Below are 13,896 nucleotides of genomic sequence, written 5' to 3'. Positions count from 1 at the left end.
CTTCTTCGGTGTGAGAGCGGTCTTTTCGGGAACCACAGGGCTGCAGATGTCATGCTGGAATTCTCCCAGGGGCAAACTGCCAGCCTGAAGCAGCTCTTCCCCAGTTACTACTCCCAGCGGGGCTGGCCTGAGCCTCGCTAACTGACCTTCGGACCTGTGTGCAGACACCTGCATTCGCACCACCTTTGTGGGATGCGACCGACGCTAAGGGCCCTGTGAGGTGGGAAGGCCAGGTATGATTGCTTTCGGGGGAGAAGACGAAGGCTGGGAGGGAGCCCTGCTCAGAGTCACGCGGCCACCTGGCTGCAGATTCCGAGGCTCGGCCCCACGTGGGCGAAGCGCGGGGGAAATACCGAGCCCGGAGCCCCTACCTGCCGTTAGACCCCGTCAGTGCTGCCGCTCCCACCGGCCGGGACAGCACTGGGTCTCCAAACGGTAGAGAAGAATCCTTTCCCTCCACCTCGAGAACTGCTTCCAAAGCGCCCCCGCTTTCAGCCCCAAGACCTGCCCGCTCAGGCCGGACGTCGGGGTCGCCGGTCTGGGCGACCCGGGGACCGGGCGGGGAGCGCTGGGGGCCGGGGGACCCGGTTCCCCGCAGCACCTGGAGCCGCCGGACCGAAGGGCAGCACCGCGCTCGGTGGCGCGGTTGAATCACGCGTGAATCACTCCTCGGAGTTTCCTACCCGGAGGGGGCGGAGCAGGGGTGGGGACCGGTCCCGGGGTCCGCCCAGCACGACGGCCAGTGATCGGGCCGGGGGCGGGAGTGGGGAGGAGCGGCGGGGGCGGGCCGGGGGCCTGCGGAGGCGCCGGCGTCCGCGCGACTCTTTAAAGCGCACGCGGCCAGCGCTTCCCCAGACTCGGGGTTCCCCGCGATCGTTTCCGTTGCCGCCGGTGCCCAAAGGGGCCTCCAGCCCAGCCTCCCCAGCCTTCGCGGCGCAACGGAATCCTCCCGACCTCGCCGCCAGCTCGTGGACATGGAGACCCTCCCCGGACCCCGGACTCCCTGCCTCGAGGACACCGTCGCTCGGATGCTGCTGCTCGGCTTGGTCCTCCTGCAGGTGACCGGAGCCTCCGGTGAGTGGCGGCCGCCCCCGAAGCCCAGGAGCGCGAGGCTCGGAGGAATGGGCTCGCCCGCCTGAAGCGGCAGCTCTCACCCAAGTGTCAGCGAAGCCGGCCCCCGGGGCGCGCAGGCGGGAGTTGGAGGGTAGGAGGCGGCTGCCGCTTCTGCTGGAGAGACTTGCTCGGTGTCCGGCCGCTGGGATTGCACACGTGGAGTGTGGCTCCCGCTCTAAGTTTAGCCAGTCTTTTCCAGTGGTCCGCGACCTTGAAGGTGGTGGACGTGGACCCGCACCTGCACTGGTCAGCGTCGTGCAGGGTTTGGAGAGATACCATCCTTCACTGCGCGTGCACGTTCCCTGATGGAGCGGGAGAGGCACTTGTGGTTCCTCGATCGCCTTTTAGATTCAATTAGAGGCAATCCTGTGGCAAAAAGTCGCTTGGATTGGCGTAGACACCACATGGTGCATGACCCTTATGCTTATTCGGTGTGGGGGGGCAGGGCAGAGACTGTGACCTGCTGCGTATTGGCAAAGCAGACCTTAATAATAAAGCGTCCTAACTGAATATATCTGATGGTGTGACAGGCCACACTTCCGCCTGGCTGTCTGAAAGTTTCAGTATAGAGACATGCTAGATACAAATGAGAAAAGTCAAGATTTGACTTTCTTATGGTATGCGGCCCTAACCTCTCTCACACATGTGGGATCTGCTCTCTTCCATAGCTTACCCCAAACCCATCCTACCTGGCCCTCCCTGGTGAGTGGGACCTCTGGAGTCCTGCACTTCCTGGGCTGGCCTGGGACCTCCCAGGAGGCTGATAGCTCCTGGGCTGTGTGCTAGGTCAGGTTATCACAGGGCTTCCTCCATAAATCATTTCAAACAAGGATTTTCTTAGATTACAAGGTCAATCTTGCCAGGAGAAAATTAAGAGAAGTTAAGAAAATTAAGAAAAACTTGAATTTTTTTTGTCTTGATAATTCAGTAGTGAATGGAAGCTTTCGTGGTTGCAAAAAAAAATTAATATGAAGTTTATAGTGATGTGGGAGGGATGGGAAGATGTTTTATAGCATCAACATGAAATCATGTACTGAGTTCACGTAATAATAGCTGTTTCTCTGTTGTTTAAAGGCATTACAGATGTAGTGGCAGCATATAATTTAACTTGGAAATCAACTAATTTCAAGACAATTTTGGAGTGGGAACCCAAACCCATCAATCATGTCTACACTGTTCAGATAAGGTAAGCTACGTACAAAAAAAAAAAAAGAAAGAAAAAAGAAAATTAAGGTTTTTGATGTTTCCACTTCCCTGTGCTGAATACAAATGTCTTTAAAGCTGATTAATGGATGAGAGTATTTGACAGATGGCAAAGAGGGCATTGGTGGTAATTTGCTGGCCAGAGGCATAGTCTATGAAGCCTGCAACATTTCCTCAGCTTAAACTGATAGAATGTTTTACTTGGTTTTGGACAGGATGGGAAGATTCTCAAATGGAGTGTAAGCCATAGGTAGGTGAACTCTCTTGAGCAGACTATGGCAGCATGGGTAGGTGTGGGTCGCAAGTGAAGATAACTAACATCCTCTCAGCACACCCGTCTTTTTCCTCGCTAACTGTCTAGACTGTGAGCCAGATCTAACATGTTCAGGAGGAAACGGGGAGGAGTACAAATGTGTACATTGCCCTTAAGCAGTGTTTGATTCATTAATCTTTAGACACTGGTTCAAAATTCAGTTGCATCCATGATCTCGGAGGTCAAATCTGTGACTCACTAAGCCCGGGAGAAATTCTCCTCTGTCTGCACTCATCCATCCTGCTCTGATTGGCAGCTCTCTCCAAGAGCTGGTGATTTGCACGTTCAGTCTGAATGTCGGACATGTGCCATCTCTGTTCCTTGATGGTTTTCACTATATTCTTGGTGAGTTTGGGGTCTCTGAAACGTTCTAGGAGGCTTGCTAGAGATCTTATTAAATAGAGGAGAGCTGCTGTGGAAGTTATTTTAACACTAACTGAATAAAGGCACAATAGTACCACTGGCTAAGAATTAAAGATGTTTTGCTGTTGTGTTTGAACACAGCTCCTAAGTACACAGTGGGTCTTTTAGGTGGATGTTCTTGTTTTTCAAAATGAACTTCATGATGACTGTTTGCTAGACAAGGAGGAGAATTTGTGTGTGTGTGTGTGTGTGTGTGTGTGTGTGTGTGTGTGTGTGTGTTCGTTCATGTATAGATAGAGATACGGGGGTTTCATAACCCCAGGGAATAATTATAATTGTGGTCAAACTTGTCAATTCAGATTCCACTAATTGAGAATTAGTAATTAATTCCTCTCATAGAGAGCTGAAGCTTACTTTAGTAAAACACCTTCCTTCTGGATTGAGAAAATAAGATTTTAGGAAGAATGCTTACTCCTAAATATACTCAGTCTTATGTTTGGTGAACATGTGGAAACATTTATGATTTACTTAATTTTTATTTTTTATTCTTTTTTAACAAATCACTTCCCCATCACAACTGTAAATAATCTCCCAAGATTATTCTTTTTATTTTTAATTTTAGGGAGAGAGCACACAAGCAGGAGAGAAGAGTGGGGTGGGGGGTGGTTTGCAGAGGGAGAGGGAGAGTGAGAGAGAATCCATTGCTGAGCATGGAGTCCAATACGGGCTCGGTTCCATGACCCTGGGATCACAACCTGAGCCAATATTGAGAGTCAGACCCTCAACCGATAGAGCCACCCAGGTGCCCCTTCCTGATTTTTAAACCTAAGCCTTAGTTAACCCTAAGTTCTTAGACTTTGCAAGGCTGCTAATATTTAAATGAACACGTCCCCCATGAAGCGCGATGTGCACACATCCTAGCTGAGCTGAAGCTTAGCGGTGCCTGAGGGTGGGGGTGGGGAGTTCCTGCCAAGAGAGGGATCTCCCCGTACTCTTGGCCCTGCACCCCAAGGCCTGTGAACAGTCCCCAATCCTGCTCCTGGGAGACACATACTCTCCTGCAGCCTCCCCATGAGTAAGATGTTGATTCCACAGAAATGTTCTGAATTCTAACACTAAACTTCCACACCTTCTAGAAAACAACCTGCTCCTAAATTGGTGAATCTGGATTCTGCTGGAATTTTTTAGTAATTCAGATGGGACATTTATGATTTCCAAATCAGGAGGGTGTACAATACCTAGAGAAACCTTGAAGTCTTTTAAATATTAATGCTGGCAATAGCATTTAGAGGAATGTAGTACAGAATCGCCCCTTCATTACCTGTTCACATGACTTTACTATGTTCAGTGATCCAGGCGCTTGTGCTAAATTTCACCATAGAGTACTGTGATTTCTACGAGTGAGCTGGGGGAGCCCAATACCTGTCTCTCAGACGGAACGTAGTCACAGAGCCCAGGAGTCTTTCCCCTGATAATCTGAACCATGTGTGTGCCACAGTGATGGAGAGGAATCGTCATGCTCTGATTCACTGTTTAAAAGAGAAATGATATAACTATTAAAAAAACATTTTTGTCATTCTGGAATTGAGACAGACTCTACTTTTTCACAGAAAGAGAAATCTAGAAAACAAAAATATTTCTGTGTCGATCTCAGTTTGTGAATTTTAGGGCAAAGAGTGTGTTTGCCCACATCCTCTTAGCCTCGATATTTAGTTAAGATTTTTTTAAAAAAATATGTACCTACGGCTCTCATGTGTGGACTGCGACAGTCGAATCCTATGGCAGCTCCATCTTCCCCCTGATCCAACCCGTAAGTGCAAACTGCCTAACACCCAGCGAGGCCTGGCTATGTATGATCCTTCAGGTTAGCCCTGCTGCTTAATGGGGAGTGGGACCAAGTTCACAGTAAGTGCTTTAATGGAGGTATCATTGCTGGGAACAAGGGAGAGAGGTCAATTCTGAGAAAGGAGATCTGGAGATTCCTGGAGAAAGTGGGACTGGAGCATGGTCTTAAATGGTGGGCAGGGCTCTCTGGCGGTCCATGATGCCAAAGGAGAGAACAGTGTGGCTGTCAATATACGTGGGTCAGAAGTGTGTGGATCCAGGAGCAGGGGCATTCATCTACAAATTGTTTTGGTCCTTTAGAATAATTTCATGTTTAGCAGTTCTTTTTTTTTTTTTTTTTTAATTTTCTTTTTTTTTTTTTCAACGTTTATTTATTTTGGGGACAGAGAGAGACAGAGCATGAACGGGGGAGGGGCAGAGAGAGAGGGAGACACAGAATCGGAAACAGGCTCCAGGCTCCGAGCCATCAGCCCAGAGCCCGACGTGGGGCTCGAACTCACGGACCGCGAGATCGTGACCTGGCTGAAGTCGGACGCTTAACCGACTGCGCCACCCAGGCGCCCCTAGCAGTTCTTTAAAGTATTTCCCCTTCAATGGCATCTTACAAAAGAAAGATCTGTTCCAGTCTCTTAGTCTCTCAGACCCTCCGATCCTGCCTTTATTGTTATGTTGTAAACTTTGATGGGCTGTATTCATATCTTGTAAAGTGAGGGAGGCATGTAGTAAAATGAGATGGACAGACTCAGCCCGCACCTCATCAGCTAGGTGACCTTGTACAAGTCACTTAGTGGTCCTGAGCATGTGTCCTTATATGTAAAAAAGATCCAATCCCTTCCTTAAAGGATTCTATCAAATGAGGTAGCCCGTGTAAAGGGCCCTGTACAGTACCTGGCATACAGTAGATTCAATGATAAATAACCATACCAGCAATGGTCAGTCAAATGTAAGATATAGATTATTATGTAGACTCTATTATTACTACATTGGCTATGTTCCACACAGACTATAGAACGTGATAAAGATACGTGTGGAACAAATAATTGGGTCTTGATGGGATGTTGCTCTCTCTCCCGTGTGACCCTAACAAATTGTCTACATTTTAAGAAAGACATTTAACAAATGGTTAAGGGCACAGACTCGGCAGGCAAAGTGCTGTGTGGCCCAAAGTCCTGCTGTATGAGCTGGTCACCCAATCTCACTTTGCCTCAGTTGCCTTATCTGTGAAAACAGTAATTACAGAGCCATCCCCAGTTTGCTGTGAGGACTCAAATACGTCCAAAGGGCTCGGCGTAGCAAATGCCTACTCAGACTGCTTGTGAGTGGTGTTGGAACCCGGCACCACACCAGAAAGCCGTCTGTCTCAGCTGCAGATCCTCATATGCTCCTCCTCCTTCCTTCAGCCCCAGATTAGGCAACTGGAAAAGCAAATGCTTCTATACCACAGACACGGAGTGTGACCTCACCGACGAGATCGTGAACAATGTGAATCAGACGTACCTGGCCCGGGTCTTTTCCTACCCAGCTGATGCCACCGATTACGCTGGGGAGCCTCACTTTACAAACTCCCCAGAGTTCACACCTTACTTAGAGAGTAAGTGCTCAATGTGTAATACCCTTTCATTCGTGGTCTGAATGTTTTTGTGAGCTTGTGACTTGCAGGGGCTATTCCATAAAGAATACTCATCCGTTGAGTCACTGGAATCTACTCCTGAAATCGTTATAGCACTATATGCTAACTAACTTGGATGTAAATTAAAAAATAAGAATAAATTTAAAAGAAAAGAATATTCATCCTTAAACATGTTCTCTTTCTCAGAAATTGGTAAGTGCCACAGCGCTGTTGGCTCCGTCCAGGCGTGCTAGGAGGTTCACAGAACGTGCACTCTGGAGTTGGTAACAGTGTCATTGAGTAACTTTTTTCTGTCACCAGGCCCTCCCAGCAACTGTCTGGATGGAGGGGCTGGGGAGTAGAAAATGCATCAAAGCTGGAGATTCAGCGTCTAGGAGGATATTTAGATTATACATTACAGATGCAACTAAATCTCCTGAATTTTCTCTTCCATTATCAGACCACTAGTCCCCATTTCGGGTTTTCACAAACAGTCACAAATCCAGGGGGTAGGTCCGGTGTCCCTCTGAGTCCACAATCGGGCTCGCTGACCTTTTTAAATAACCTGACCGTGCTCCATGTCACGTGATGCCGTGCTGGGCAGGCTCCCAGCCTGCCTCCTTCGTGCTGGTTTTGAAAACGAGGAATGCTTTCCTCCCCAGCCTTTGTCCCAGTAAGCTGACCTGAGCATCTAAAAAGGGAATGCAGAGGATTCCTGCCAAGTAGGAGATTTCAACATTTTTTTTTTTTTTTGGTCAGAACTAGGTATTTTAAATAAACAGATGGCAGCACATCGTGCTGGGTGAAATCAGTTGCTCTTTTAAGAAGACTTAGAACGAAAGGTTAGAATGGAAGCATGTCATGTTTTTATCTGGTGCTTTTGTGTGTAGCCCTGAGGCTGCCCAGTGAGAACGCTCTCTCCCGGCGGGGAGGGGGGAGGGGGGAGGGACCGTCAACCACCTGGTCCCTCAGGTATCTACTTGGAGGGTGGAAATAGGGGGCGGCCTGACCCCTGAGCGAATCTGTGTGCCTTTCCTGAGCCCCTGTTGGCCAGAGTCTGCCTTCAAACTCCTCTGTGGCCTTTGCTCCCTCTCTGGGCCCTCAGCTGGAGCATGGCCACCACAGCCACAGCCACCTCAGTGACGGTGCAGGCTCAGTGACACTCATTCCCCTTTTTATAATTCTTGAGTTTCTTCTAAGCCACTTCAAATCCTTCCTTGACGTGAGATAGAAAGTATTTTATATATTAATTTTGCATGTGCTCACACACACACACACATATAACTGCATATAATTCGTGTTAAATTACTGGGCTTATTCTACTGTCCTTCAGCCTAAGCATAGGAGATGACCAGTTAACGCTGGTTCCTTGAGGTACCAAGGACATTTCCTGGGCTTCCCACAGCCCCTAATTTACTCTATCTCAAATGTGGAACCGTATACAACTGTATTGTTTAATACAACAGCCACTAGCCACATATGGCCACTGAGCACCCACAGCTAAATGCCATAAGTATAAAATACACACTGGATTTTGAAAAATATCTCCAAAGTTTTTTCTATTGATTACATGCCAAATGATAATATTTTAGCTATTTTGGGTTAAATGAAATGTATTATTAAAGTTTAATTTCAGCTGTTCCTTTTTACATTTTCTAATGCGACTACAAGGAAATTTTAAATCACATCTGTGGCTGTTATATATGCACTGGATAGCACTGCCGTAGGATGTCCAGCTCTGGAGCCACGGAGCGAACTCCTGCAGGGAGCGTATTCTATGCGGCTGTTTTACAATGGGGGTGGGGGGTGGGGGGGGTGGGGTGTGTACTGGCTTGTTATTAACTGTGATAACTAAATGCGATTCTACTTGGTATAGAATTCTTTGGTTCCAATGAAGCTCATTTTCTATGTTTTAGCAAAGCTCGGACAGCCCATGATTCTGAGTTACAAACAAGTTGGGACAAAACTGAATGTGACCGTACAAGATGCACGTACCTTAGTCAGGATGAACGGCACATTCCTAAGCCTCCGGGATGTTTTTGGCAAAGACTTAAGTTACACACTTTATTATTGGAAAGCTTCAAGTACGGGAAAGGTGAGGATTCTTTCATTTGGTTTTAGGACTTGTTTTAAATTGTGGATCCTTGACTTTACAGCCCACTTCTTCCCTCAATTCAAAGATGCCAGAATGGGGTGGTTGAGAGTGCAGTGTGGTGGAGGGGCAGGGGTGCCTGCTGTCCCGGCTCTGTGACTCTGGACGTGGCCCCTCGGATACACAGGCTCCTCAGCCAAGGGCTGGACCAGGTCTTCTCTGAGACTCCTGCTGGCTCTCCCATTTCTTCCTCTCTTGAGGATCCCAGAGACAAAGTCTGTTTTCCATTCACAACTAATGCTTCATTCCTTTTTCCCTTTATTGCAAATATCTTCTAAAGGAGCTAAATTGGGTTGGATGGGCCTAAGTTGGGTATTTTCGGTCTAGGAAGAAGCATCCTTAGCAGTTATCAGGGGGAACTGACCAGCCAAGTCACTTCTAATCCATTATATGTCTGGTGTGCCCCTGCAGGCTTTTGCTTCCACAGTTGACTTAGTGAAGGGGAAAGGATTCACTCTGAGCCCAGATAAATTAAGAACTCTTGATCTTTTAACAGAAAACAGCCAAGACAAACACTAATGAGTTTTTGATTGATGTGGATAAAGGAGAAAGCTACTGTTTCAATGTTCAAGCAGTGATTCCATCACGGAAAGTAAACCAAAAGAGTCCAGAAAGTCTCATCGAGTGTACTAGCCAAGAGAAAGGTATGTCCAGAGGTGAATGGCTCTGTCCGTTATTCTTCTGGGAGGCATGGAGACTTTCCAGAGTTCGAGTGCACCCTGAGAACCAGGAAGTATTTTTGTTCAGGGAGAAACAGCCTTGTTTTTGGTTGTTGTTGCTGTTTGTTTGTTTGGGCCATGTTGTTTGGGGGAGACTCTTACAATTTTAGGCATTTGAAAATGTTTCTGCGTTGTTCCCTTGTTTTAGCTAGTGTTTTCTTGAGCACCTACCGTGTGCCAAGCTCGCTGCTGAGCAATGGACACACGGTGCATGTTTAGCATTTAGCATCAAATCACAGATTTCTCTGGGTATTTTTTTCACACTTAAATTTTGATTCTGTGGGTTATGGGGGAGTTTCTGGGCCAGCTGCAGCTGCACCCAATAGACATCTGTGAGCACTTGCTATGGGCTGTTGTCACAGAAGACAGGAAGTTTAACCCATGAAGGGAGGGGATTGCCTCTAGCAAATATACCTATGTGAGTGTGTGTGCCTACATGGGGCCCAGACCCCTTGTGAGGACTAGTTCCTAACTGGCAGTGCTGAGAGGGGTTCAGACTCGTCCATGAAACTGACAGCCTGAGTCTCCCTCCAGGCTTTATAGGGATAGTACTCTGAGGACATTCTGAGATCAAAAGTCACAGGATGGCTCCTTGCTAAGATGAGATTTGAAAATTTAAAAGCACTTTTAAACAAATATTTCCTGCTGATTAACCATAATGGAAGAAAAGGGCTGGCCTTGGCTCTGGTCCTGTACCCCTCTGGGCCATCATTACCCACAGTCCTCACAGCCATCTCCCTCAAGCCAGCTGGAGTTCTGCTGCCTCTCTGTCTTCATGCGCACCCAGATCGCTGCTTCCCTGCCTCTGCTCCATCTACTGAAATGTGTCTTTGAGAACCGTCTCACATGTCTCCTCCACCAGGAAGCCCTTCCTGTTGCCCCAACCAATGATCATCTCTATTGACCTGAACCCTGCCAGCACTCTGCATCTTGCTCTTTGCACTGATCATTTATCTTATACTATGATAATTGTTGCCACCAAACCCAGCATTATTTTTAGCCACTTGTTTCCAAAAGCTGTTCTTGCTCCCATTTACGTGTACCATCTCCTGGCTGTGAACATTATCCAGTTTATTAAGTAGCCCATTAAATGATTTCGCCACTGTCAATTGCCCTAAAACATCTAGGGTTTGACCAGTTCTTTCCTAATCAAAATATGTTGTGGTGGAAGAAAGAAATTTCAAATTACGCAAAAGCAGGCTGGTGTAATTTAGAGTTACACCCTCCGTTCTGCCCGCTGATAAATGGAGTTCAAGCTCTCAAAGTTGACTGGGACCTTTTGTTTTCCAGAAATGTTCCTCGTCATTGGAATGGTGGTGCTTGCAGTCATCATCCTGACCATCATCCTGGGGGTGTCCCTGTACAAGTGCAGGAAGGTGCGCAGGGGGCGAGGTTGGAAGGAGGGCTCCCCACTCAATGCTGCATAAAGAACACACCCTTGGAGCTGCCGACCAGGGCACAGTTCATGTTGCACTGCGACCAAGAACTTTGAAGAGAATAGAATATATGGAAACACAAATGAGTATTTTGGAGCACGGAGACTCTTGGGCTCAACAATAGCTCTTTATCCGACCTGTTCTCACAGTTAGCATTCTGGTTTCGACAGCAGCATTAGACGCTGTGGAATGTAAAGAACGGTACGACCTATTCCAAGTTTTTAAAATTTCTGTTTAACACTATGACATCCTTTGCACATATCATGTTCTAGAATGTATATTCTACACCCAAGACGAAACCAGGTTGTCTCATCAAAAACGAATGAACAAATGCCTTAAAACAAAAACAAAAACAAAAAACTCCTGGGTAGACTTTTGGAAGGCTTTTGAGAAGCTGACTTCAAATCACACAGGAGAGTAAAATGGAAATTGGGTGGACTTGTCTAACCTGTGTCTCTGCTTTTGTGATATATGGTGTTTAGGGTCTTCTGCTGCTTCTTTTCTGAGTTCTCTTGGAGGTTCAAAACAATTGGCAAACGTTTATGTGAATGTGTGAAATGCAGAAGACTTCTGTTTGGGGCACATTCCTAAAGCACCTTAAGGGTAGCACTTTAACTGACTTCCATGCTGTTGATTAAGCACTTGACAATTAACTATATTTTTATAAGACTACTATACAAACCACATAGAGTTTATGATTTAAGGTACTTCGAGCTTTTATGGCCAATATTGTGTATATTTATATATTTTTAAGAGGTTTTATACATGGGGATTATTTATAGAAGTAATATTGTTCTGTTTGTATATATTGAGATAATTTATTTAATATACTTTTATATAAATAAAGGTGACTGGGAATTGTGGCTATCGTCTTGATTATATCTTCCACGTATTGTTTACCATTTGGCCATTGTACGAGTTGGCACTGCTGTGGTAACAAATGACCCCCAAATTCTCAGTGGCTCACAACAGCATTACCTTGAATTCTCGCGTACATTAGTTTGGTGGCTGCAAGTTGACCACAGCTCTTCTTAATTAGGTTCTCATTCTAGAACCCACACCGAAGGTGAAGGCTCTGTTTGGGTCAGGGCAGAGGGAAAAGCAAAAAATTAGGGGGAAGGGTAGTCACATCTTCAAGCTTTAAGCCACCTCTTAAAACTTCTCTCTCTCTCTCCCTCTGCTCCCTCCCTACTTGTGCATGTGCTTTCTCTCTCTCTCAATAAAATAAAATTAAAATCAAAAAGAAATTGTTAAAAAAAAAAACAAAACACAAAACTTCTGCTCCCGTGCAACTGCCCCAGGCAAGATACCTGACCACGCCTGACAATACTCTGCCTGCAGGGAGGCACCGCCCGTCGCATGGCAATGGCAGGGACACATGGCATTACAGGGAAGACAGAAAATGATACAACTGACTGCAGATTTAGAAGATGTGATTTCTTCCCATGGGCATCAGTTTGAGTTGGAGATGAAAGCTGGAGAGGAGAAAGGAAAAATTCTTTGGATTATTGTCTTCAAAGAAAATTGGACAAAAGGACAATGTAAGATAGAGAAGTGGAGTGTCTAGAGTTCATTAAAAGCAAACTAAATTGAGGGACACCTGGGTGGCTCAGTCGTTTGAGCATCATGACCTTTGGTTTAGGTCATGATCCCACAGTTCTGAGTTCAAGCCCTGCATCGGACTCTCTGCTATCGGCTTGGAACCTACTTTGGATCCTGTGTCTCCCTCTCTCTCTCTGCCCCTCCCCCACTTGTACTCCCTCTCTCTTTCTTTCTCTCCCAAAAATAAACAAACATTTAAAAATAACAAAAAGTAAATGGAGAGCTCTTTGCGGGCGGGACTGGGTCTGGCTCACATTTACTTCCCCTTTTTGGTGGCGGGGCCAGCAGGCTCTTAGTCATGGCTCGGTCCAACTGACAGCATTAGCTCCCTCTAGAGAAGAGAAATGGAAATGTTCAAATACAAATAAAACACAGCAGAAGTCTTGATCTCACGAATGTGTTGGAAGAGGATTCTAACTCGAAATGGAAGGGACGTTCCCAGCACGTAGCTGGGCCTCAACCGTGTTTGCTTCCCACTGTGAAAGGCTGGGCCTGTGCAGTCAGTGTAGTTAAAGCCTCCAGATGGCACACCCACCCGGAAGCGGCCCGCCAAGGAGACCCGAGCAGACATTAAAATAAGCAGAGGGGCGCCTGGGTGGCTCAGTCGGTTAAGCGTCCGACTTCAGCTCAGGTCATGATCTCACGGTCCGTGAGTTCCAGCCCTGCATCGGGCTCTGTGCTGACAGCTCAGAGCCTGGAGCCTGCTTCGGATTCTGTGTCTCCCTCTTTCTCTGCCCCTCCCCTGTCGTGCTCTGTCTCTGTCTCAAAAATAAATAAAAACATTAAAAAAAAAAAAAAGCAAAGAATCCGTTCACTGTCCAGCTGTTCATAAATTTTAAGTTCATCTGTTCCTCTCCTCCAAAGAACTCCAAGCATTATCAGCAAAACTCTAAACATGAAATGTGTGATAGAACATCACAATCTGTGGAAGAATGGGCAAAAACCCCTTTGCTGTTCCCCTACCAGTGGTAGCCTGAAAGGCGAATACATGGTCGAAACTTTGGAGACATCAAGGAGAACATGTTGGTTTTATTGGGCTAGTTTTGTTGGCGCGCTTGCCTTGGACGATCCGCACGGATGCGGGAGAGGCTGAATCGTACCCTGTTGCAGCGTGCCAGAGAACGGACGGGGTGCGTGTGCGTGTGCAGCAGTGTCAACAACAGAGAGCTTGGCAGGGGCGCATGTCCTGAGGTAGGTGTGCTTGGGCCATTACCTGGAAGTCCTGCTCACGCGGGGCTGGCCGGGACAAAGAGCTTAGTGCACTAGACGTGGGAGGGGCGGGGGGGGTGGGGGCGGGGGGGGAGAACACGTCCCAGAGAGGGCATCCGAAGGAGCGTTTCCATCAAGCTGCTTGTTCCCTGCCAGGCGTAGTCGCAGCGTTACGTGACCGCGCAGCCTCCTAATCTAAGGAATTTGAATGGTCCCATTAAAGAGAGCACAGGCCCAGTGAAAGCAGGTCGGGGTACTAATGAGGTGGCTGGCTGTTCACAGGGAAGGAATTCATTACACATCCCGACGAGGCCACGTTCGGGAGGCTTCAT

At 47.2% G+C, this 13,896-nt stretch overlaps 2 protein-coding genes across 2 annotated transcripts in view; one reads left to right on the top strand and one right to left on the bottom strand.

The window, feature by feature from the left end:
* Nucleotides 1-795, bottom strand: part of SLC44A3 (solute carrier family 44 member 3) — a 339,154-nt gene extending 338,359 nt beyond the window's left edge. Inside the window, exon 1 of the transcript XR_005788769.1 lies at nucleotides 372-795. The gene's annotated coding sequence lies outside the window, so the exon portion shown is untranslated. The remainder of the gene's footprint in view (nucleotides 1-371) is intronic.
* A 56-nt stretch (nucleotides 796-851) lies between these two features.
* Nucleotides 852-11,616, top strand: F3 (coagulation factor III, tissue factor). The gene is made up of 6 exons (XM_040471038.1): nucleotides 852-1,074; nucleotides 2,188-2,299; nucleotides 6,238-6,428; nucleotides 8,363-8,541; nucleotides 9,095-9,242; nucleotides 10,608-11,616. Exons 1-6 carry the CDS (start codon nucleotides 975-977, stop codon nucleotides 10,742-10,744), a joined length of 867 nt encoding a protein of 288 aa, XP_040326972.1. The 5' UTR covers nucleotides 852-974; the 3' UTR covers nucleotides 10,745-11,616.
* Nucleotides 11,617-13,896: the final 2,280 nt, after the last annotated feature.

The sequence above is a fragment of the Herpailurus yagouaroundi genome, unplaced genomic scaffold (genome assembly GCF_014898765.1).
Source record: "Herpailurus yagouaroundi ecotype Mexico unplaced genomic scaffold, PumYag 77, whole genome shotgun sequence".
Lineage (NCBI taxonomy): Eukaryota > Metazoa > Chordata > Mammalia > Carnivora > Felidae > Herpailurus > Herpailurus yagouaroundi.
Note: the sequence above shows the minus strand (reverse complement) of the source record. Positions and strands in the feature narration are given on the sequence as shown.